At 35.3% G+C, this 26853-nt stretch overlaps 1 protein-coding gene across 1 annotated transcript in view; it reads left to right on the plus strand.

Moving 5' to 3' along the window:
* MYO16 (myosin XVI) overlaps nt 1-26853 on the plus strand; it is a 384245-nt gene that overhangs the window by 192240 nt on the left and 165152 nt on the right. The window contains exons 8-13 of the mRNA XM_085318127.1: nt 1671-1746; nt 2984-3137; nt 10126-10276; nt 17776-17886; nt 19718-19783; nt 23073-23200. Of these exons, the coding sequence (XP_085174253.1) occupies nt 1671-1746; nt 2984-3137; nt 10126-10276; nt 17776-17886; nt 19718-19783; nt 23073-23200 (686 nt within the window). The remainder of the gene's footprint in view (nt 1-1670; nt 1747-2983; nt 3138-10125; nt 10277-17775; nt 17887-19717; nt 19784-23072; nt 23201-26853) is intronic.

Below are 26853 nucleotides of genomic sequence, written 5' to 3' on the forward strand. Positions count from 1 at the left end.
AAYTGAAATTAGCAGTGACCTGAATATCTTAGTTTTGGTGATGTTCATCCAGGATTTCCAGCTTGAATTATTTCTTTGACAGCAGGAAGCACTGACATTACAGCATGGAGGAGACCTCTTGTGGCATAAATCTAAGACTTCGRTTACCCAAAAACCTCTCTATTGTTACTAAATGGAAAGAGTACTGAAAAACCTGCTTTGATGCAACTACTGCCACTTTTCAGAGCTGCTGTTAACAAGGTTATGCAATTGCTGCTGAGTTAGTCTGCTCAATGAATAAGCATGTTCTATTTTTTTTCATAATGAAAAAACAGAGATATATGTGCTGAGGCTTCTAAGTTGAAAGCAGGGCTAATTGGATTTGGAAATAAAGCCGTCATGGCTTCCTCCCCACTTCCACAGTCTGCTGAATTCTCTGCTGTTATTGCCAGAATGGAAAGCCTGCATTAACAAGCTGAGGAACTCAAGATCTTTCTTACTTTTATAGAAATCTGCAACATATTTTCTGTTTTATGTCACTAGAGGGTGGTTGGGTTTTTTGGGGGGGTTGGTTCTGTATTTAAATAGTGCTTGCTTTGTGTGGTGTTTTTGGATAAATTGCCTCCTGTCTATTGAATTCATATTGAATTTTAATATTTATTTTGCAGTGTTTTCCTTCATTCATAGCATTTATTTATTTATTTAAACTGTCTTCTTGTTTTCATGCCAAATTGCTATCCAATCCCTACTGCTTTCCAATCCATGTCCCATTTTTCTTTTACTCTCTTCTTTTGCTCTGAAGAATCCTTTCTTTGTCTCACAGCTTATTTTCCGCTGTGCTCATCCTCACTTTCCCTGCGGTGTCCAAATGTAATCCAAATGTCCAAATGTAATCACATTTATATTGTAAATTCTGTTTTCTTTAGTATATTTTGCAAAGTGCAAAAACATTTTTTTCCTTTTGTTTAGTTTTCAGCTCACATTCTAAATGTGTTTTTTCTCTTTTTTTTWCATTTTCTTACTTTTTTCTGACCAAAGAATTTATCAAAGTAGGCATTGCTGTAGTCTTTGATGGAGAATATCTCAAGAGACTTCAGTGCAGTAATAGAAAAGCTTGCTAAAACAGTTGCTTGCAGCATTCTTGCAGGAATTGAAAAATATGTTACATTTTGTCATTGTTGATATTCTACTATTTAATTGCTGCCATCGCTAATAGATTAAATAGATTTGGTAAACGTAAGATAGATGTCCCAATTTCTACTAGCGACAGAGACAGATTTCTGTCCATAGTGGCTGTGATTCAATCCCCTTTGGCAATGATACTACACATTTGGTGAATTAGTTAGGTGTAAAGAAATGTTTATGATCTAAGACATGATGATGATGAAGGGCTAATTTTTTCTGTGTTGATATGGATCTGTTTGCATCTGTGAGGGTGGAGGAAGAMTTCTGGGGAGTAAGATATGCTGAGGATACAGTGAAATCATGGGAAAACTGGATATTACTGTGCCTGTTGTGAATTGTACAGTAYGTGTGTGTAGTAGCTGCAGCAGCTGGAATTTTGGAGGTATCTCTTGTAGTTTATTAGATGATTTCAACCATCGCAGGAGAGAGAACAAACTGAATGATGACTGCGGTACTTCTGTCCTACTTTTGTCTGTTCAAAAACTTCTATTTTTGCCCATTTTTAGACAAATCTAGTGAAGCTGCTTTTGACGCGCTGGGCAAATCCCAATCTTCTTAACTGCAATAATGAAAAGCCTTCAGGTAGGTGAAAATCCAAACACATTTTGCATGCACTGGTTGTTGTAAGACTGTCTTCTTTCCTTCTTGTTTGCTTCGTCACACATACAAGTGCACACATGCACATATGTATGTGTATATATGTACCGTAAATATATATGCACAGTGTATATAATGTAGACAGTTACATACACATATGAACATGTCCTTATATGATTTTTGTATTGGGTTGAGAACTGCTAGTCATAATCACACAAGATGTCCTACTAAATGATGGCATTTACTTACAATTTTACTCCTCATTTACTCTCAGTTGTTTTTTCTCCCTCGTGGGTTCTTCAGTGCATTTGTAGTAGCTGCATTTACACTTTTTTGATGACTTTTGTCTAATTTTCCTCTCCCTGTCTTGACTGATGATAGCACATGGCTGCGTGCAGCTATAAATCGGAATCCCTGTAGCTGCTAAATAAACACAAATTCAACATTCAATTTTCAAATTTAATATGCACTGTTCACGTAGTAGAATGCATCTTCTTAGTTCGCAAAGTGAAAGAGAACTTAAGCACCAGCTTTAAAGGAAATAGAATCATGGACTATTTCAGGTTGGAAGAGACTTCAGGAGATCATCTGGTCTCCAATAATCAAAGCACAACTAACATCAGTGATGCTAGATCGGTTGGAGAGAAAAACAGATGCTTATGCAACTTTCCAGGCCTAGGATAAAGTGAAGAAGGAACCTAGGAATGCAGAAGATTGAACAATGTTTCTGTCTGATTAGGAGGAGAAAATCTCTTTGTGTAAAAAACTAAAATATGTTTTGCTTCAAAATAATGTGTCATCTAAAAATACTCTTCTATGAAACTGCACAACACAACCTCAGGAAAGTTCTTTGTGGTTAGACAGATGCCAATTTGTATTTGGGTAAAAGACTGCGGACCAAACTGAGAACGGTCCACATGTATTTAACACAGTCAAGTTAACTGTATGCAAACAGATTTTATCACTTGTGTGTGTGCAATAAGTATATGTGAGTTTTGAAGTTTTGTAAATGATAACTTAATTTCATACTTAACGTACCTTGCCTTTGCTTTGTTCCCTAGTAATTTCAACTATTATTTTATGATCAATATTAGAGCAATTCTTTCCATTTTAACAAAATGGTTATCAGACAGCTGCTTAATGTAATCTAGAGATTTGAATCGAAAGGGGTTTTTCTGCACTATTTTCTTTGGTGTCATATCTTGCTATTCCAATGTCTTAGATATTGCAGCTTCCGAGTTTATTGAGGAAATGCTTCTAAAGGCGGAAATTGTCTGGGAGGAAAAAATGAAAGATCCTTTATCTATTTCTACTTTATCTCAAGAAGAACCATATGAAGAGATCATCCACGATCTGCCCACGCTGTCCAATAAACTGTAAGTATTTCTTGTTAAAAGTGACAAACTGAGGCAGATTATTGTTTGAATTCTGTTTGATGGGTCACAGAAGTCTTCCATTTTGGAAATTTTCTGAATAATCTTTTGTGTTTGCATTTTTGTGAACTTCAATTTTATACATACAAACTATGAACAGTATAATACATTGTTGTAATTGCCAGTAAAAATAACCAGGGCTGCCTTAGCAGAATTATTACAGGTTAATACTGTAGACCAATCATCACAAGGTAGCTGGGAATAACTTAGTAAAACTACCATTGTTGATGAGAGAAGCAGGGACAAGTCCTAAACTAAAAATAATAGAAGCAATAACAGATAAAATGATACAGCTCCAGACTGTTACAGATTCATAGTTAGATTTGTACTGTGTAAAGTTCAGGTGGAATCAAGCAGAATTCAGCAGCATGATCTTAGATTTCAGTATTGAATTGAACATAGAGTCCATTTGTATCTTAATCTTTAAATTTTGACCTTTTCCTATGTTTTTACAAATCTTAAGACTGTCGTGGTATGTCAACAGAAGAGGAAGCTGCATATGAAGCAGTAACAGTAGTTTTATGGTAGTGTAGGACAGATTGGTTTCTTACATTCTCGTTTCCAGATATTATGGTCTGTGAGAATTTTAAAGGGTGAAGATAATTTCTTCATATAGTATGCAGTTGCTGTGTAATTGAAACATGTTGGCTGTGTAAGCTTGTGAAATATTGTCATTAATTTTTCTGTGTTGACCACCAAAGCATACTTCAGAAGCAAATTAAACAAAACAAAAACAAACAAAAAACAAAAAACAAACAAAAAAACAGATTATTTATGGAGAGATGGAGAACATGTACTTTCTTTTATTTCATAATAGTCACAATTTATGGTCTATGAAGAGTATCTGCAATACATTAAAATCTGGAAGAAATTAGTAATTGTCATGAAATGGTTAATCCATTGAATTCAGAACTCCATAGGATATATTTATATATAGTAATATTTGCATATTTCATGCATATTTGTGCACCCAGAATATTGTTTCAGCTGAGTGATTGGTAGTCACACTAATGTGCATACCTGGATTTTGGACATAATTGCTTATGAAATTATTAATTTCTTATGCTTTTTAATTGTTTATGAAATAAACAGCCTTCTAGTCTAATCTACTGTTTGAATATCCTGAGTCATGCTCTTGAAAATTATATGGTTCTCCACAGTCTCAAGATAAGTCAGAAGTTTGAATTTTAAGATGTAAAACCAAGGCTTTACATTCCCAGACATAAAGAAAACCAATTTATCATTATTACTAAACAGTCAAATATCAGAAGTAGAATCGCATGTGACATTATAATGATACCTATCAAATGAGTTATTCTTAAAGGTTGTAGAGACATTGGTAGCTGCTTTGTTGCTCTTGACCATTAGATTCATTTCCAGTGTCTCATATTCTGGAACTTTGCACTAGAGACTATTCTTTACATTCAAACCCATCAACTTTTGAAAGAAATGATTGGGGCACAGTAGAAGTAGAAGTGCCCTGAGAATCTTCTCTCCTTACCCTTTCCTTCCTGAAATGTAGATGAGGAGAGCTACTTTTTGTGAAGTTTCTAAACAGTTACCCTTCAGATGTCAATAATAAAAAGCTGCCGTGAGTCATGAGCTTCATCAGAAGTCTTAGAAAAGGAAAGTCTCTTGAATGGGAAAATGAAGGGCACAAATTTATGTGTGGAAATTGACTGAGCATCCTCTGTAGGATCTGTTGGCAGTTTAGTCCCAAGCATGCAGTTGTAGCTGATTTGGTTGTGCTCAAGCAGCCTACGTGAGAATGCAGAAATAGGTCAAACTAAAGGTCTGTTTTACTCAGCACACTGACTTCAGCAGTGCTCCATTGCAAATCCATGAAGGGAAAATACAAGGCTATGGTAGGCTTGAAGTAGCAAAGACCTTGCTAGCAATTTCTCTGACATGGAAGAGCTCTTAGAAGGCAGAAAATTGGTGCCTTTGGCCTGTTCATGACCCAGTTGTGACTAATGAAAATGTGGAAAACTGTGGATAATCCATACAATGTCCATATATTTCCAGTTTGTTTAGAAGCAATATACCTAATCTTACTTTAGAGTCACCTGAAAATCAAATTTTCAAAGCAAGTCACCTCAGCTCTGTAGTAGTAAACTTATTCAACACTGAAAAACAAAACCTGACATCCACTTAAGTTATATTGAATTATCTATCCTCCGGAGTGCCTATTTTTCTCAGCTAATTATGGAGGCACCTAGATGGCTAAGTTCAAATAAATTCCTACCTTTCAATGGCCAATGTAAAAAGCATAGAATTCCATTTCTCGTGCTTTATTAAAGTAGCCATTAGAGAGTCATGAAATACACTAGGATGAAGATGAATCTCTTTGTGCTATACTTGCATACCAGACAGAATTTTTTTAGTACCACAAAGAGGACCACATAATAAAAGCCTACATTTGCTCTTCCTTTAGTCTGTATTGTATCCACAGTAAATGGATAATGTAGTTAACTACATTTTATGTTCTCCTTTTTGATTTAGGAGTAAGCAAAGGTTTGATTTTTACTCTCCTGATATAAGGAAGTATGTTTAGCCTGAGGTGATAGTTTTACAAGACTTGATATAACTATGTGTTGTAGTGAGATTTGACTGTAGCTGCTAAACTCCTAAAGCAGAAGAAAACAATATTCAAAAGAGGACTCAATAATGATGAACAAACAATTGTGAATAGCTTGTACTGTGTCAACAAAACCTAATTTTGGTTCTAGATTAAATTACAGTATTGATTTCTGGAAGAACACTATAGAATAGATGAACTGAAGGTCAATATTTTTACTTGTTTTTTTTTTTAAAAAAAAAGATTAGTGGTCAGTGTGTTTTCATTATTCTAGATTATCAAGTGGACCTAGTTTGCTTTGGGCAGTTATTGAGTTCATCCACCTGAACTCCTGTTATTAAGAAGCCATAATTCCAGCATTAGAATACTGCCCTTTTATAGGTCTTCTCCTTGGTCTATTTGTCTATTTGATTTAGGAGGGGTGGACTAGAAAGGTAATTTTCAGGAAATGCATTTTGCTCATTTCTATAATTTATATTTTAACAACATCTCATGATAAGGATTTACAAGTGTGTTTGTGATACGTCATTACTTAATGCATTGCCAGTTTATCTAAGTAAGTGTCTCTTACTTTTTTGCTGAAGTACTACTATTTGTGAATAAAAATGTGGAACCTGGCCCAGTGAAATGTGTGGGCAGTGGAGTTCAAAGAGTAGGAAGCTAATTTTGTATTAGAGACCACATTGTTATATAATCAGATTGTCTTTCCTTTCTATTGCCAATAAAAATTTCTTTGAAGGATGACCAAGTTAATTAGCTAAAGAATAGAACAACTAGTAATTAGTTATATTTCTAATGGTATAGTCAGAACAGATTCCCACACTGCATTGGCAAACAATTGTACTAGAAAACATTAATAGCTTATAGTTCAGGAAATAAAATGGCTCTATCATTTTAAGGTAAGTTTAGGTTTATGATATGGCTTGAATGATCACCACAACAAATTGAGTTTAGTACATGTGTTTGTAGAACCTTGTTAGGTGAATTTTACCCTAAGTTCACAAATAGTCCAGTAATATGGGTAGTATTAACTTCTAACATATTTGGAACTCATTCTCAAACTATTGCCAACTTAGTCATATTGTGTGTTTGACAATATGTATTTAAGCAAGTAATAGGTTCAAAATCAATGGAAGAATGTAAAAGCATAGATGAATGTGTGAGAGTCAACAGCAGAAAAGAGATTACATTTTTCTTTTCTTACAAAGCATTTCCATTTATGCAGCAACTTACGTTTCAATTATTCTAGTGTTTTAGAAYATTCTTCTAGTGTTTCATCCATTTATAAGTCTTCTTTGTGGAACTTTAAAAAGTTTTTAGACTGAAGTTTCAGACTTTTTACAGTTTACAGAGGTTGACTGGCTTATGATTTGTTTGGAGGATCTCAGAATTGTCTATGGAAGGATCATAGTAACAGTACTGAGAAGTTACAGCTCTCCAACAGAAACTGTACAGAGTCTGTCTTGATGTAAAGTTTTCTGTAACTCCATCTCCATTACCTAAAACAACAACAAAAAAAAGTTAATTATGCATATGATGGCTTATACACCTAAAAATTTAAGAGACTATTCCTCCATATAACATGCTAGATTTTTTGCCAGTTATATATGCCAGTAGCARCAATCCTTCCTTGTTCAAATAAGATTACCCTAGATAACTCCTCCTCTTGTCTATTATGCAACATCATTTTGGATCAAGCCTCCCTTTGTGATTAATTATCTATTAATTATCATTGAAGATGACAGTTCATGCTAATTCACTTGCTTGCATTAACATAAAATCTTCTTTCGTACTGTCCTGCAATTTTCTTGACTTCATCTTGTGACTAGTAGAAATGTATATGAATGTTGAATCTAAGAAGCCACTCTGTTCCCTGGAAACATTTTATTTCAGTTTGTTTGATTTTTCATGGTGTCTTCTTGAACCTAAGTCAAAATGAATTATTTGAGTGATCTTAATCTGTTTTTTCTGTCTTCTAATTGTTCATATTTTTGTTATAATATGAATTATATACCAACATTTTTATCGCGTAAAATCCTGTTAATGTCTCACAAGTGCACATAGGTCATATAATATTCTTCTATACATTAGTACTTACCACACTTCTTGTTTAAGTCATATTCTGTGGTTTACTGCTATTCATATGTATTAATGCTTCCCATTAAATGTGTTTGTTCTACATTTCATACATTGTTCTTCTTTTAAGTTCAAAATGCCTCTGTGGAAACAGTAGACATTTTTTTTCCTCCACACTTTGGTGTCCTCTATAACCTACTTCTCTTCTGCAACACTTTAAAAGTTTATTTTTTATCTAGCTATGCTGAGGAGTTTACAGCCAAATTTTAAAAACAGTGTTTCTAAAGCGTGTTGTGGAATCAGCACAAAAGTGGTAAGAATAAACAGTAAAAGTTAAATTTCATAGCAAAACCCCCAAATCCTGGTTCTTCTCAATTTAGAAGAGGCATCTTATGAATACTAAAAARCTGTAAGTGACAATGCTAACATTTTTAATGTTTGATTTCATTTGACTTACGATATTTTAAAATTTTTTCTTCAGTTGTGGTTAAATATAAAAATAATTTAGTCTGAAGGAATTTGAGCAGTTTTGGAGAACAGCAAAAGACTATTGAAAAAGAAAGTGGTGTATAATTATGTTTTGTCAATTCTAATTTTGGGAAAATGTGAAATAGTGCCAGTTAGTTCTGCTTCTGGGTATCAAAGCTAATTTATTTTTTCTATAGCCTAGTCAATGGTATCTTTTATTRTATGATATCTAAAAATTGCCAAGCTTCATGAAAAGAGTTGGATAATGACTTTTCTGTTCTATAGCCCAAATCAAAGGGCAAAAATAGTTGACACTTGGGTCTTTTGGTTGTGTGATTTTGGTAAATAAATTTATGACAAAATCACTGTGGATCAATCAAAACAGTACATTAAAAAATTAATTTCACTGGTGTCCCACTAGACATTTTAATGTAAAATGTGTTAAGCACAACATCATTAGAAAATAAAATGTCARCCTTTCATTACAAAATATTGAAATCAATTATTTTGATATTTGCAAAACATTTTTTCTGTCTTTACAAATCCAAACTCCATCATAACTGATGGGATTTCATCAAAACCAGTTTTGCTGCTATGACTTTTTTCTAATGGAAAGCTATTTTGACACTGGTTTGCGAACGGATTCTGCTTAGGAGGTGTTTTGCCTCTGTTTAGGACTGCACCTTTCTACAAGTAGGCYCACACTTCATTCTTGTTTCCACCAGCAGTTCTTAACCTGAGTTGAAGTCAACATTAGCTGTGTGTCCTGCTTCATTTCATCTGAGTAAACTTGAGTGTTTATATTTCAGTATATACTATATACTTGAGTGTATGTATCTAGTTCTGGCTTTATTATAACCAGTGGTGAGACTCACATAACCTAGAGTAAAAATGAGATTTTTTTTTTTTTAAACAGAGGTTGACATCTGGGTTCTATGCCATAGTGGAATGCGCCGTTCCCATATTCCCACACTGAGTCCACAGTTCCTGTCAAAGAAAGTGTGCGTGCATTCTGGCAAGCAGCTGCCATGAGGCTGTCTCATTTGCACGCTCAGAGGTCAGAAGATTGTTTCTGAGATCTTTGTGGACTCAGCTCCTGGAGTTAATTCCTTCCTGGTTCCCATGGATGTACAGCACAGCCAAGATCATCTCAGATTTTGGCATTGCTGTCTTTTCAAGAAGTGTCGTATGGTCTGAAGCATCAGTAGGGAAAGCATCTCCATATGCAGACTGCGTATGTGCGTTTGTGTATGTGTATGTGCTGGTTTTTTACCATATCACAAAATCAAAGCAGCTTTTCTTCTAAATAAAACATAACTTGTATATTGACTTTTATTTTTTAAAAAAATTTGAATTTTGAATGTTTAAACTGCAATGCTAGTATCTATATTGAATTATTTTAAAATATATTACTTTTTAAAATACTATTGTGCAAGTTAATTATGCATTTGAAATTCAATTTATAAAATGCCTATTAATTTGGCAACTGCTGTCAAATACAAACTCATGCGTACGCTGTTTGGCTTGCTTAGTTCTGCTTTAGAACAGATATGCATAAAGGTGAATTTCAAATCAAAGTGTTTTGCTGAGACCCACGTATGCTTGAGCACAGACCAACCTACATGAGCAGTCTTTGTTTCTTTCTTTTTCCCCCTTTTTTTTTCTCTCTCTCTCTACTTGGATCAGGAACTATCGTCTCAGACCTGAATTATATCTTAGTTCTGTGTTTGTGCCACCCACATTTGACAATCTTTTGTTTGTCTGACATCTTCAGGAGGAGTGTAATTGCTTTATTGATTCTCTTTGTAGCAATCCCCTGGCTTTACCGATTGCCAAGCAAGACAGCTTGCTGGAGAAAGACACCATGTTTAAAGATGCAGCTAAAGGTTTATGTAAGCAGCAATCTCAAGACAGTGCATCTGAAAATGTCGCGGTGAACGGTACAACCAAACTTGAACAGGTAACGCATGCAGTTTTTTAAATTGCTAGTTAGTGCTTAGGCCTGGAAATTGCAAATTTAATGATCAAGGAAGCCTAAGAATATAGTAATTTTTTTTTTCCCTCTCCACATGGCGGTACGATTTGCACTGTGGGAAAGAGCCTTGTCTCCTTGATCATGCCCTGCAATCACAATCTAGGCACTGCAAAGAGTTTCCACTCTGAAAAATGAGCAGCTGCTTTCCGCCAGCGACTAGTGGCAGGTCCGGGGCTGCAGCAGTTGGGGGTGGCAGGTCACACTCTGCTGATGGCTCACAACGGGGAGGGATGACTGCTAGCGCTGCCCAAAGCATGCTCCGTTTATGCCTTTGGTTTACAGAGGAAGGGAATGTACCCCAAAACAAAAGGAATGTCGAGGGAATATTAAGTTGCAAAGTCAGTAACTGTAAATTTAAAGATAGGAATTGCCAGATTTACAGCGGGGATGCAGTGTTAACTCCCTTTCTTGTGCTTATATGCTAGTATATAGGCATTAGTTATTCAGAGACGTTACTTTTTTCTTCATAGGATCACAACTCCATTGTGTTGGGGCAAATGTAAGAAGAGACATTTACCCTTTGTTTGAATAATTGTAAATCTGGCATGTCCTAACTTTGAATGYTTAGAATTTAAATATTTGGAGGAGAGAAGGAGAGGGGCTTTATTTTTTGTTTTATGTGTTCAAGAAACACATATTCTAGAAGTGTTAAGCCATTAAAAAAAAAATAAAACTACATCAGAATATGGGGCATGGAGGGTAGGGAGAGAAATGTCCATTTAAAGACATTTCTGAGAGTTTGAAAGGTACCAAAGGAGCCAGATTCTGGTTCCATTTAAACCATGTTTAGTTCAGAAGAACTGCCCACCTGCCGTGGCAGAAGCATGCGCACTCACCATGGCTTCCTCCTGAACAAGTTTCAGAGGAATGCATTCATCATGTGAGTTCGTTCAGTGAGGTCTATCCCTGAACGCCCTCAGTTCTGAAATCTCACCTAGCTTCAGGTTCCTATTCAGTTCCTCCATCAGAAGGGACCACTTCAGATGGAGTTGACATCTATCTTGTTCCCGTTTCATACAAATTCTGGCCTTGCTGACTGTGCACTGATGTGGTGATAACATGATCAATCTCAAAGATAAGCARTTTTGGTAAAGAATGTAAATGCTTGGAACCTTATCCGTGTTAGGAGAGACCTTCCTGTAATTGACAGGGAAGAGAGAGAGAGAGGTGTTTAATTGGATTTTGCTGAAATTTTCAGTTGCTTCTACATGTTTAATAGAAGTTAAAGTAGATCAGACCATATATACTTTTGTCTTGCTTATTTCTGATTTGTTGCAGGCCTAGCTAAAATTTTTAAAGTTTTTGTTGTAAAGTTTTTGTTGTAGTTTTTATTTGTCTAGATCTTTTCCTTTACGGTCCATGCAGCAAAATGAATACGAAAGTGACTGAAAGAAAAGCAGCAAATTTTTTTGGTGAGAAAGAGCAGAGGTCTTCATGTGCCTCTACCATGCCCCTCCACCATGATGTTCCTGAGCCATTTCAATGTCCTAGTGCATTTTCAAAAATGTATTTCTTCTGCTATTTCACCGTACTGCAACTTTGTGCAATAGTTACGATTCAAAGACATGACAGTAAACAGAATTAAAGGTGACTCTCTTTTAGTCCCATTAGCTGATAAATTTCTGCAGAAGTCTCTCTTTGAAATTCTGCTGTAGATGAACAAGAAGRAATGTACGTTTTGTGGTCTTTTAGAAACAGTAAAACCAATGCAAAGCTTGCACAATATCTGCAGTTGCTGAATAAGGACTGTTGGCTCCCTTGAAAGCAAATAATTAGGAATAGTCCTATCTGAGAAGGTAGTACTAACAGGGAATATAGGTTAGGAGCATAGACCTTACTATTTCAGCTGTTRCACTTTTAAATGACTGGTTACATTAAAACAGAAAAACTCATAGATTAACACAATTTCTCAGTTGAGCAGGGCTTAATTTGCTTGATCTCTTATGGAAAAAAAAAGAGGAGAAAATAACAATCACTTCGAGAAATAACTCAGTTTTAGTARACTAAAGAAAGCATTATTGCCTTTACTTTTTATGTTCTTGATATGAAATCACAGAGGTCAGAGCATGCAGGAAGGATTAAATAAGATTTTTGCTACTACAGACRAATTCTAAAAATGTCCTTTGTAGAGATATTTAGCGGAAGTGAAGATGCTAGCTTCCCATGTTTTGTCAAGATAAAAATATGAGTAMTTTTTCTTTATTATTACTTTTTAAGTGAAATAGGTGGCAACCTGGAAACTGACTTTCTCTCATAGCTATTTCTTGCTTCAGTGTGCTTTTGCCAAATTTTTGCYGTATTTATTGGCAGTCTCAGTTTTTACGGAGCAGTAAGCTGTGGTAACCTAACCATATTGCTTTATGGTGCTTTATGGTGTTTCTTCCATTCTCTTCTCTTTTGCAATAAAGAGCTGCTGATCATGAGCTGGCCTTAAGAATCAAGAGACAGTAAAAAGTATCATAGCTGAAGCAAAGCAATCAAGACCAAACTTTTTGGCTGCTTTATTTTTTTTTTTTGCTAATGTAGCAGCATTTTTTTGTTGCCATGTGAGAAAGAGGGATTTTATTCTGTGCTGTTTGGCACACATTCTGAACTGTGGGTACATATTGTGTGTGTATATGTATGTGTAATATGCAGATCTGAATTTTCAGAGTTGATCTTTCCAAATAACACATTTTATTGTTGTTRTTGTATGCTATTACTGTTTATTATTGAAAAGTGAATTTTTTATTTATTGCCAATACCAACAGAAAGCTCTGAACACTTCCCCTCACACATCTCTTAGGTATACTAATTCTGTTGAGGGTCACTATCATTTATCCCTACTAGTTGCATTCCAAACTACATTCAAAGTAATTATGTTCTGTTTAATTTTTCATTAGGATATGTGGAGTCATTACTTGGATTTTATGTTCATATATTATTAAAATAGATCAGCATGATCTTTCATACGCTTTGTGTCAGAAATACCATACATGCATAGGCAAGAAGGCATGCAGATTAGGCCTTTATTGAGGGATCAGAGAGAAATTTTTCGTCTTATTACATCTGAAACATACATTTTTAATACAGAAAACACTAAACTTTTTCATCTTTGAGAAAAATAACAGCTCAGATTTATATGTAGTTTATTTTTTTTTTATTTCAAAAATAAAGAAAAAGAGCCTTAGCAAAATATTATTTCTCATGAAGTAAGATTTTTATTACATGAAATGTAGGAGATCAAATGACTACATTGATAAAACATTTTTAGTCACTTGGCTTATACTAGCTTTTTCTTTCCCTAGGTAAAAGCTGTTCTTTGATTATCTGTAATTTCAAGGTTTATACTGCCAAACAAAGAAAGCTGTATGAATAATTCCCAGAATTTTAGCATAGYTGGTGATTTCTTTTCCTCTCAGCTGGGAAGGATATTTCTCCGATAGTAGATTGAAATCACTGGCCTGGAATTGAATTATGTGCTTCGTTCTACAAACAAAGATAGATTAAATCTTTTCTTTTTTCTTAATTAGGCCATTCTTTTTWTAATATTTTGTCTTTGGCACATAATTCTTGTTTACATACTGTTGGCCGCMCAAACTCTGTGGCCAAGTATCCCCTAGTGCTCTTTTTATTGTTCCAGTATCACTTACCACACRCACAAGGGACAGCAGTGTATATCATAGTATAGCACATAAAACCTAGAATGCATACTTATTTCAGTGACACAAGTAATTAAAAAATAAAAATCACTAGAGAGTGTTCTCTGAGCAGATTGCGACTGCTCTTAAGTGTATCTAATTTAAATGTGTAAATAGGAATCTTCATTGTTAGCATTAAAAGATCTCAAAACTAATAACTTCCTGAGATGTAGTTATTTTAGACTTTATGTTGTTTTTACRGTTATTTTTCTTTTATATCTGTCTTCTGAAATATGCACAATGTTACTGTGACGGCCAAATACCTGCAGCAAGGGGAAAATAGAGAAAGTGCATCTGTGTGCTCAAAACAGGCRATGAGCGGAACAGAATTTGAAGGTGCTCTCAAATAAATTATTAATAATGTAAAGAGTGTTTATGCCTAGGTCAAATCACTTGTCAGTTAAATGCATTTAGAATGTCTTATTTCTTAACATACTATCTCAGTTTAAATGTAGKTTTTTAGCTTATTTGCTTGCTCATTGAATTTAACTGTGAATTTTAATGTAATGAGTTTGTTAGAAAATGCTGAATCACCAACCCTAAACTTTATRGAAAAGTATGTTAGCTGTGAGAGATTTGAAATCCCCTACTTTCTCAGCCAGGAATTTAACTGAGCACTTTGCACTTCTACAGACTATGTTTGTATATCTATCTACAGACTCAGCATCTTTGGCTATACCTGTATTACAAGATAAAACAAGGCAGGGCTTGTTTCCAGGCATAGGGCCATGGGGGTTGGCTCAGTGCACATCCGTAAGACAAAGCTCTTCTACTCAAAAATGTGGCCATTTCCAGACTGCCTACTGGGCATGGCCGTTGACTTGTAACCTGAATCATACACAGACTTATCTACACAAGTGCTAACCAGCATGGGCCAAAACCATGCAAGGAAGTGTGCCAACAGTTCAAAAATGATAGAGAACCCCAGTCCAGTGCTCCTCTTCTCTTCTGAAAGAGCTGGGTCAGTTAAATGAGGACAGCTGTAAGGTACATGAGAAATAAGCTCACTGTGAAATTTTCAGCTAGCCTGTTTGCATATCTCCACAATTTACACATGTAGGTAAGTACATTTTACATGTATATTTACAAAAAAAAAAAAAAAAAAAAAAAAAAAAAAAAGAAAGAAAAAAGGTAAGGTAAATCTAGTAAATTATCTCCTTGAACTATTTATTCCATTATGTGTGCACATTTATGCCTTTCTGGACTTCATGGAATGGGAGCTATTTTTTCATTATTTTTTCAGGGAAAGCAGGAAATACAAAGCAACATCAACATGTAATTGGGTTCTTCTGCCTTCTCATCATTCTCATCATCTACTCATGTCTATGTAGCTGGTCTAATACTGACTCTTGCAACTATCATAAGGCATATGAGCCCAAGAAGTATATAAAGTTTGTATTTTGGAATTTGTTTTCCATAATATGAAAGAGTCCGGTCTTTTGAGGGATGTGCCTTTTGCAGCCAAAAGGTGCTGCAAGGGCTCTGGGACTCTGCAGGATCTGGGATCCAGTAACCCCTGCTACATAYACGTTTCCTCTGCGAGGAGCTGTGGCTTCATGCTTCCTATGCTAGATTTCTTAAAGTTACTTTTGCTCTACTTGGCCGTTTCTTTGGAGTGATTAAGCTGGTGTCTTTTTATTCAATATTGGATTTAAATGAAGACAAGTGTAGGTTGAATTGTGCGAGTAAAAGCCAGGTATAATAATTGACAATTTATTTGAAATGTGAGCAAATGGAGATAATAGGATATTAGGATAATTAAGCCCATAAGAAAGCTTGGAAGCTAAGAAAAATTGTTCGTAGAGGCACACTGTGAATCAAGCATATAATAAGTATGGAGGCAAACAAAAAAAGGAAAACAGAAAAAAAACATTTGCTACCAGAACTATAGTTAAAAAGAGCTGTCTCTTGGGTTTTTTGTGCTGATGTGCTAGCTGTCATTTTTGACAAGCATCTTGAACCCAATTTTTAGTGTAAAACAAAGTGTGGAGTTGATAATCTACAAACTATTTGTATTTTTCTCTTTGTAGACTAGAGAGGATTTCAAAGTTTGTGGCTTCAGTTGTACGATACCAACACCTAAGTAGTAGTAAAGTAGGTGAAATATTTAAATAGAAAAAAAAAAAACAGGATTTGGTTTTATCTCACGAAAGCTAGTAGTTTTGTGGTTGTGATGTTTGGTGTGGGTTGCTTTTTCTTGGCAAAATAGAAGGGTAAGCATGCCATCTGTTTCATGTCTGTTTGTTGATACTGATATTAAATACTATTTTTTAGAAGGAAAATATTGATAGGACCAAAGCTCTATGGTTTAGAGAAGATATAAAATCATGTCTGATTCACCCTGCCTGGTTATTACTACAGACTCCTTAGTGTTTGCTCATGGTTGCCTAATGTGGTATGGAAATGAGTGTTTGTTTCAAGAAACTTGGAACAATGAGCCAAAGTGATAATATTAGCCTTATTTCACTGAGATGAAAGATGAAATTATTCAGCAGTATCACATAGTGCACACTGACAAGTTTAGCAAGAGAACCCAGAATGTCACATTCTTCGAATCACGACTGTGAACCCATGAAAACTGTGTGGAAGTTGAGCAGGTCGGGCTCAGCTCCCCAGTATTATATATCGCTCTCCATACTCATTGTGATCTGCTCCATGCCAGAAGCAACCTCAAAAATCTCCTGATTTGCTTGCTGCTTCCATCACTGCTTCCAGGGGCTGAGAATATGCCACTGCTCTCTGGGAAGGGGCAGTGTCTGCCTTTCTCCTAGGCTTCGCTGTAACCAGAACAGTCGAACARTCACGGTTCTTCTACATCACCCTTCCTCAAAATAGACACCACAGGGTACTTTTGCAGTAAGCTCAAATCATTCTGTCATCTGTCACATGAGAATTTGCTGTTTCTAGGTTTTCCACCGACATGCAAAAGAACTTTTCTTTGGGCTGACATGAAAAAGAATTAACCTGYGTTTTAAGTGTAGTTCATAATTTATAAACACACTGCTTGGGATATCTGTTTATTTTGTCTTTAATCATATTTCCCTTATGGCTCACTGTTTTTATTTCTTTGTTCAATTTTGTCTTTTGATAATTATTTTTGTTTCCTTAGTACTTACTTTGCCTTTCGGGGCTTATATTGTTTCTCCTAAATCTGAAAAATACCCATCTCATTTCATTCACCAGTTTTGGCTACAGTAGGTGCTTCTGAATCTCTTCTGGTCRCCTTGACAACATGATTCCTCCTTCTTATTAGCTTGCATTTATTCTGCAGAAAAAAAAATTAATAGAATTTTAAATTCTGTATGATGACGAGTAATATGAGAGCTTTGTTCAATAGTAGGCAATAAATAGTTTACAAGTGCATTAACTTTTTATAGTCTTGATTTCTTCTGCCATAAACAGTTAATGAAGAGAGCAGGAGAATTGCACTTGAGCTAGGAGTCTTTATGGATTTGTGAATGACGAATGGCGCTCAAGTAGTGGTCTGTGTTCTTAAAAGCCCATCAGACTCATTCAATTATACAATTTAACATCGATGATGCTGTTTGGTGTGCTTCTCTTGCTTAAGATTAACGATGTGTACTTGTTTGGGAGGAGTGATAACTTTCTAGTTTTCTAGTACATTTTTCATAAATTTCCATAAATTCTAGTGATCTAGTATTATAGTTGAGGTTAGAACATTACAGTACAGGATTATTGGTTGTGAAGTTATTTTATTTCTCTGAATATTTTTTTATTTTCCAGATCAAGCTAATGCCTCCAGCTCCAAATGATGATCTGGCTTCTTTGAGTGAGCTAACAGACAGCAGCCTGCTTTACGAGATTCAGAAGCGTTTCAGTAATAATCAGATATATGTGAGTTACTTTGAAACTGCCATTGCAGTGTTGCTGTTCACCTGTCAATGGCCAGCTTTCACAAAACCACAAATGAGAGAATAGGAAGAACAGAATTACTTTCATAATTACTGGACACTAACCTGGCCAGTTCCCATGACTACTATTTAAATGGAACAAGACATATGTATGTATAAAMCCTAAAATTTCTCAAGCTTATCGAAACATATCAGATTTAGGAATCAGATGTAAAAAAGGGAATAATGCTTCAAATAGGTCTGACTGAAAATAGTCTGTATATTTTTTTCACAGAGAAAGTGCATTGTAATCTTCACTATCAAACTACCAAAAGATCCCTCCATCTTTAACATTATGTTAACTTAATTTTAATTGAACATGTGATTACTGGAAATAGAAAATAAATTCAGATGTTTGAAGAATTAAAAATTAGCATGAGAGATTTGATTTGTCATTATCATTTCCTATCATCCACACAATTCATTCTCTCTGTATTAAAATATTTGTCATTTAGATATCAAATGAAATCATTATAAGGAGATTTCTCTAAAGTAAGTTTTCCCATTTTTTCCATATTAAACACAGGAAGCATTTTGTTAGGTATAGATAGTTTCTGCATAAAAATCTGTACATGAAAATTCTGGCATTCCTGTTCATAATCCTTTTTGCTCATTTATTGAACAGCCAAGTTACCTGTGAATGTGAAAAATGCAGATTTGTTTTAAATGTATGAGTTGGTTGCACTGTTCAGACTAAATGAATACAGGGAATTGCATCTTTGAGTGATTTCATTCACAGTCTTACATGGAAAAGTCCTTGGACTCAATTCCAAACTGAARTCCTCCTGAGCACTGTATGGTTCCTGTTTTGTGCTTCATAAAGCTTAATGAAGTTCCTTGGAAAATCCGAAACTAAAATCAAGAGGAGAGAGAAAGAGGAAATAAATTAAGGCACTTCAGAAGAAAAAATTAAATTCATTAGAGCAGGCAATATTTGCCACCTCCCAAAACCAAARTACTTTTTGAAAATGGCAGCATCGCTGGGCTGTTCACATGCTAGTTTACTTTCTGATTTCTTCAGGGGCAGAAGCCTGGAATTTTTCCATTCTAAGAAAGAATAAATTTGTGATACAGCAGCAGTGATGTGTGTAGGGGGAGAAGTGTAGTGGTGAGGTCAAGCTATTTAAGTACGTCTTTCAAATATGAGAGTCTGAATATGAAAGGGTAAAACTGTGGCAACTTTGGAATAGGTGGGTAATTTGATACTGATTTTACCACACTTACTTTTTACCACAGTGTGTTTTTTTTTCTGTATGTGTATGAGTATGTGCATATACACATACACAAATATAGAAATATTTATAAATGTATCAATTCCTTTTCTTATTCCATAAGCAACACATTTTAACATATCGATTCAGCATAAGCAATATAAACATTGCTACATTCTGTCATCTGTCCCATAATAAGTTTATTGAGGAACTTGTTTATGTGGTAAAGATGTCAGATTTTTGTAGTTTAACAAATGGTGAATTACAAATTAACTTTCAGATAATCTAACAATAATATATGCAGTGCAATTCTTCTGTGCATAATTTTGTGTTATGAAGAACTCAGTTTTATTACAAAAAGAATAACTAATGCTATCTGAATTGTAAATTTAAAGTCGGGTATTCAAAGGGCCCTGAATTCTCAAGTTATATTTAATATGTTGATAGCTAGGTTTAAATTCCTTTTGCCAAAAGTCTTTTCTGGAAGAGAACCATTTACTTCCTTTAAGAATTAATTTAGTACTTTAAAAAGCAATTATATATTTTCCTTCTTTTCTTTTTCAGACTTACATTGGTGATATACTGTTGCTTGTTAACCCATTTAAAGAACTTCCTATTTATTCTACCATGGTAAGCATTGCCTGTTTAAAATGTTACAGTGTGGACCTTTTTCAGTGGTTTCATATTTTTTATTTGGCATACCAAAAATTAACCTGCCTGCCCATTCTTATGTTGAGAGTATCTCAGTTTAACATTTTAGCAAAAGAAATATTGATTTCTTCAAATACACCAGTATTTTTGCTCCTGATGTCTTATCTGTAGAGCAGCCACCTTCCTGCAGATGGATTTTTTTGTTTTAGCAATAGCACTTTTGATTGATTGTTTAAAAATATTTCCTGATGTATATCTTGTGCTTGGTGGTTTCTACCTCTGCCAAACATCAATCTTGCAAGAAGAGACAAGCATGTTTCTTGCACTGCTTGTTTGAGGTTCTCTCCCCACAACCCTAAATGTAATTAAGGGAGTGACAAAGTGGAGAGTTACGAAGAGGCTCAAACTTGCCACCGTGCGCTCCGTGCCAGGACGTTGGATCAGGCACCGCAGAGGCGGTGAGCGCAGAGCGCTCAGCAAGAGCTTAGCTCTGCCCCGGGGCAGAGCAGCCACAGAGCTGCTGCTGCATCTGCCAACGCGGACGTGTGAGATGGAGACCAGTTCTTTACAAAGGGCTTTATCTTTTCAGTACTGGGGCACTGGTGTTAAATTAAATGGATTTTGTAGGTCTGTGGGAATAATGTAAATTCAGATTATCTGATCTCTACTCAGCCATTTCRGAGTATTAGTGTGTTGATTTTTCCTCATTATTGTACTGATATCAGGTCCCATGTTTGGGTAGGCAGTGTTCAAATATTTTTATTGAGCTTACAGGTATTATAAAGAGTTCAAAAATGTTTTTAGAAAACTGACTCTTTGCTGTGTTGTGTGGCTTTGGGTGTATCAGTAGTAAAAYTGAGGAAAATAAATGATACTGCCTTTGATGGCACTAACTTCAGGCTCCAAGCTGGGATTCTAAATTTGGATTATAGAAATGCAAATCATCCACAAGGTTTTGGGTGATGATAGTTTTCCTGTCACTGTGTATTTTGTGTTAGATATACAGTGAGTTTGTGCACCAGTATAGAACTGTAAAGAAAAAGAATTTAGGTGGTAGGSTTAACTATTAAAATGTTTCCTGAATGTTTGCTACGTCTTCTCTTGACCTGTCTTTGATACACCTGTTTAGCCACTTTTAGTAGGAGACTCTTAATGTCCTGCAGCCCTGTTCTGGGTCATCTGAGATGTCCATTGCTTTCAGCTTGTCATTATTATCTGTATAGTATTGTGTATTAGACAGATATTTCCCAATTGATCAAAACTGATCAAAGCTATAAGACAGCTGCTGTCGGTTACAGAAATCCTCAAATACACTGCAGCAGCTTAGTTGGTATTATATTCAAGTCTTTAAGTATTAGATGGTCTGTGAATTAAAGTAATAAAAATTGATGATGTAAATTCTTCTGTAGACACTGACATGCTATATGATGTGGCTCATTAGGTAGTGTTATTCTTTCAGGTATATGGTTTGTTAACTATCAAAGAATGTGAAGATATATTGGACTTGACATTGTTTTTAAATCCAGGATGAAACAACGAAAGGATGATCATGTACCTTGTTCAGTAACAGCAACGTCTTACATTTGCTTTTTTTTTTTAATCACTTTTCATTCTTATTGGCAGTCTTTAATTTTTTATACTGCATTGACCTCCAGCATTTACTTCCAACAGACTTCTAATGACCGAAATAAATCCTTTTATGAGCAGTTTTTCATTCTGAGATGACATAAAGAATCATACCCTAATGAATGCTGATGTGCATTGTTTCATTTGATGCAATTGCTAGATGATGATATTAATGACTTTTTACACTGAAGTACAGTATAGTTAGTAGGAACATGCAGATACCATTTTAGAGATACATTTGTAGCTACTTTGTAGGAACAGCTTGTACTACGGTCATCCTAGTTTGTTACGTTTATGCAGTACTTATTTGTGATTAGGACAGGGCAGAAGTAATTTGTTTAAATTTACCCACTAGCAAAGTATCTAACCTTGCAGAACACTTGCAACATTTTGCAGTGAGGGTAAATGTGTTAAGTTCTTTCAGGATGGTTTGCGCCATGCTGAAGTGATTCTGTGAGAATTGGTATGATTGTATTCTCTTCTAATCTTGTTTAGTCTTCTTTTTGTAGGTGGTCCCAAGATTGAAGAGTTTAGTATCTAAGTAAATAATACAGGCATGGGAACAGGTGATAAAAAATACAGAGGTCAATGTGATGGCAGCAAATACTGCATGGCTTTCACTATTAGTATTGAGGAGAACAGCTCTAGTTTGGAGGGAAATTAAATAAATGAAAGGAAAAATGAAWAAAAAAAGCTGGGAAAGGCAGCAAGATAGAAAAAAAAAGTTTGTAGACAGGAGTGAATAAAAAGATGGAAAGACTGTTAGAGAGAATGGTTAGAGCAAACAGGAAGTGGTGGGAAGAGGGAAATTCAGTTGTTTAGCTGTTCTCCTGTGGTATTTTAGGTGCTTTTTAGTATTCCAACTAGCCTCTACCTGCCACACTAGAAAGCTGTGGGTTCCTGTGGGACTTAATTTTCCAGACCCATGAGGAAGTTTAAAAAAGCTATATAACAAGACATCTAAAATTATTTATTTAAGAATATGTGCAAAATAGTTTGTGCTTCTGCTCACAACCTCATTAACYCAAATTCAGTATTTATTAAATTTATTTATTCTGAAAGAGTTAATTTGTAGATATTAGCAGACTGTCTAGTTTTGCTAAAAGTTAATTGGTTGTTATTAGTTGAAAAAAATATCAGGAAATTTTCAGAAAAATTGTGGGTTCAGAAACAGATAATTGTTTTTATCCATACTTAAGCATTAAGGATTGTGTATGTTGCCATCTGTGTGTATTACTGTACAGAGAGTATTTGTGGAAACTGCTCTGACATAGAACAGCTTAATTAACATAAAACTTAAGCTTGTTGATTTCTATTTTTTTGGAGGGTAGTCTTACTTTGTAAGATTTTAAAGTCAGGACATTGAAAAGCTATATACTTGAGGTATAAACAAAGTAACTTACTAGCTTTTGTTTAATTTAATACACAAACTAGTATTGTTGAGTTCTCTGGTGACTTCTAAGCTTCTATGCTGTTTTCACTAAATTAAACTCTTCCCAGATAGTTTAAAGGTACCGTTTTTATCCATAGAGAAGTTCTTTTCATCATGYGTAGAGAGCTTTACAGAAGAACCAGAATTAGGGTGTGAACCACAATTAGTTTGAAGTGTATTGATCATGTTAATTTTCAACAATTTTTTCAGGTCACTCAACTTTATTTAAGCAACACTGGAAAACTGTGTTCCTCGCTTCCCCCACATATATTTTCCTGTGCCGAAAGAGCTTTCCACATGCTATTCCAGGAGCAGCGTCCCCAGTGCTTCATCCTCAGGTGAAAATCTGYCTTTCTATTAACTAATTTATAACTCTTGCCTTTTAGTTGTTTCTCCCAGGACTCAGCAGTTAAGATTTCCATTTTTTTTTCTGTCACTGATTTCTTTCTGTGTACTGATCTCTGTCTCATATGTTAGAGCAAAATAGAACTGGAAAAGGTTTAATTACATCTCAAGTTCATAAATCTTGGGGAACTGCCACTCCATCTAGTTGTATTTAATTAGAAAGAAAGAGTTGATGAAAAAGAATCCAAGACTCCTGTGTGTTTTCTTATCTTACATGGAACAGGATTAGAATTGGAATCTAATGAAAATGAAAATGGGAAGTCCTTGACTAAGTCACAAGTCTCTGAGCTGGGGCACCTAGACTGGAGCTCTTGCTCTGCCTCATATGTTTGTGAGACCAGGAGCTCTTGCTAGTCTGTTTTCTATCTTTAAAATGCAGTTAAACCCCTTCCTTAATTTGTTGTGTTGTTGCAATGACAAATACATTCAAGATGGTGAATAAATGTGTTAGAAATCTACRGTGAAGCAGAATTTCATCCAACTGTGCCAATTTAATGACAGTGAAACTTCTAATTCATTTGGGAATTTTTGATCCCTCAAATCTGATAATCTGCTGCCCTTCCTTTTCTTCCTTCATCTACCTGAAGGCAGAGTCTAGKGACTGATGTAGTTGCTCAAGGAAACTTGTTTCTCAGTGTTATCAGTTGCTGCYGCTGTTGGCTGAAAATTTGGCAAGAGTTTGCTGAACTTCATAGGAGACAGGAAAAAAACAAAAAAACATTTTGCTTTGGCCAGGAATAAAGTAGYGATCCATTTCAAAAACTTGTAATTGCTCTTGATCCACCTCTGATTATAGGTGACTTGAATGCTGTGAAAAGGAAKAGAGTATGATATTCAAATAAGCAAAAGCAGCTGATCATATTGTTGTAGAGTTATAAGAGTTAAAATAAACACATAGATATGATCATATGTATTCCTTTTTATTGCATTCTGTTTATGTGGATACAGACTCCTTTGACTATTTGAAGTTTTATATATAAAGTCTTCAAATATATCTGAATTTCGTAGTTAAATGTTTATTTTAAAAGAAGTTTGCGTAGTGTTTAAATTGATTATGTACAGAACTAGCTATTGATTAGTTGAAACAAATTGCTAGCTTTTCTGTAACCTAATCAGAATGGAGATGTTAATTATCTGGTGAGCAGTGACATTCAAGTGAAGATRCAAGCAATATCAGGAAGTCATTACTGTATGTTCATATTTTTTCCTCACAAATATCACACTAATCCAGTTGAAATAGTTAATTTTGATAAAAATAAGAAATTTCCTTATGCACTGTGTTCAGCATTTTCTTCAGAGTAAAAGCTTTCTCTTCTTATTTTTTGGGGACATAGCTGATTGATTAATATCTTTATGAGGTTCCCTGTAAGTATAGACAGAGATGAAGCAGAAAATAGTATTTCCTCAAACTTCAAAAAAAGGCTAACTGCTGAAGTAAGGACTATATGGTAATATGCAAAGAGCAGTCTATTCAATAGTAAATGGGTTTGATGCTAGGGAATGGATACTGRTGGTAATTTCACATCAGGATGGCAAGGCATGTGCTAATCATACTCTTGATCCTTGTCCAGCCAACTGGAGCTTATTATAAATCATTGACCTGATGGAGAGACTGTGACAGGAGAGTGCTCTGCTGATGGCATTAGCATTTGAGTATGTATGTGCGTGTATATAATATGCACAGATAAACTTGTGTTTGTGGTCAAAGTGGATTTCTTCATTCTCCATATTTAAGGTGCAAAATAACATTATTTATCAGCAAGAGAAGGTAGTTCTAGGACTGTGTGGAACGGTTSATTGGTTATTTCTATGCTAAAAGTAATATGGACTAGGGCATACTTTTTGGCCCTGAAGGCATGTGGCATTGCATCCAGTCAGTTTTTCTTTATTTTCTTTGCTTGAGGAGGGATTTATGGAAGGTTTTGTAAGGTCTCGGTTTCCTTTCCTATCAGAACTARACAACCTTTATTCTGCAATTCTAAAGCTCAAAACCATTCCCACAGACTTCTGTGTTTTACATTGCTTTCTCTAGTCGTTCTTATCAAGCACATTCTTCATTCCTGAGAGAGAAATTCTGAACATGTTCAGCCTATGGCCTGAAGCTTTTAAAATATCTCCAGCTGTAAAGCTGAGCTGTGATTACATTTGCATGCATATACGTATAGTGCAGTGAGTGCGCCTAAAAACAAATTTTAAAAGTAAAACAATACACTTCTCTCTAATATGAATCTCTGGATGAGAGAAGATGAGGAAGCTCAGGGAAGCACTCCTTAGGAGAAAGAGGTCATTTCACGGAAGAGGTCAGACRGAAGCAGCCTGTGAACAAACAAGTGAACAAGTCTTCAGTTCTTTGGTGATGCTGTAGATCCACGAGAACTTTACACTGGAATAGCTGGCATTATTGCCAGTTGGAGGTCCTGCCCTTCTCCTACCTTTGGCTACTCCTTTCCTCATATTCACACCGTCTGTTGTCTTACCACAAAAATTTGGGTGGGGTTGCGGACTGGGGAAATGCTCCCGGGTCAGAATACCCCTAGAGAGAGTAGTGGTGGTTGGTGGTGGTGGTGGGCAGGAGCATTGTTTTAACCTGAATCACTTCCCAAACCAAATTCACAAGGAGGTGAAATGAGTTTCCGGAGCAGGAATAGCAGGGCCCACTGGTTTTGCTAGTGGTTTTGGCTTGAAGTAGATAGCTTCTGGAATCCCCGTACTCAAGTCACCTAGAGAATTTTTGCTGCTCCTGTAAGATCGAAGTGGTGGCCTGAAACTCTGTCCAAGTCAGAGCTCTAGCAATGAGCAGCATCAGTAAGCCATGTAGGAAAATAACCACACTATATCAGAAGGCTGCTGGTTTTGTGTGTTTTTATTAGTAGAAAATTGTGTGAAAGCAGATCATCCTCRTGTGAATGCACTAATTTCAAGATGGAGTTCCATTAAGATACTTCATTCTGGCTCACAGGTGCTCTTAAAAGTGGACACTGAGAGTAYGGAAGTGTACTTGTGTACAGAAGTACACAGAACTGTTAGTAACTGAAAGATGATGCAATTATAGAATAACCCCTCATCCCCCCAATTTCTACTTTTTTTAAGTCTMCTTAACTTTTAAGTATATATAACAAAATGTTATAGTATTAGTAAATATTTTGCTAGTAGAATTTGTAAAAGTAATTGTGCTTTAGTTTTATTATAATAGCTTTTAATACAAGAAGAGGCTACTGTTTTGCTCTGTATGTATGATATGGAGCATTAAAAATTAGTGCCATACCACTATTAATATTTTATTTTTCATGTACAATTCTCAAAACATATCTAATTTAACTGTTAWCTGCCACAGAACCAAGTGATAACAGAATAGATCTCTCATCTGAGTTCCTCCTGAAAAGTTTGAATTTGTTATTCTAAAAACAAAGATTTCTTTACAAAAGGCTTCTATTTTATTTTGAAGCTACCTGCTATCTTTTCAAAAAGACTGGAGATAATATCAGAAAATATATCTTTATTCATGTTAATCTGATCATCTTCATCAAGCATGGCAGCTTGCTTAATTTGTGGAAATAACATTTATTTTCTGTTWGCAGTGGTTTTC

Source organism: Rhea americana, unplaced genomic scaffold (assembly GCF_003343005.1).
Source record: "Rhea americana isolate MKP2758 unplaced genomic scaffold, rheAme1 scaffold_52, whole genome shotgun sequence".
In the NCBI taxonomy this organism is placed as follows: Eukaryota; Metazoa; Chordata; class Aves; order Rheiformes; family Rheidae; genus Rhea; species Rhea americana.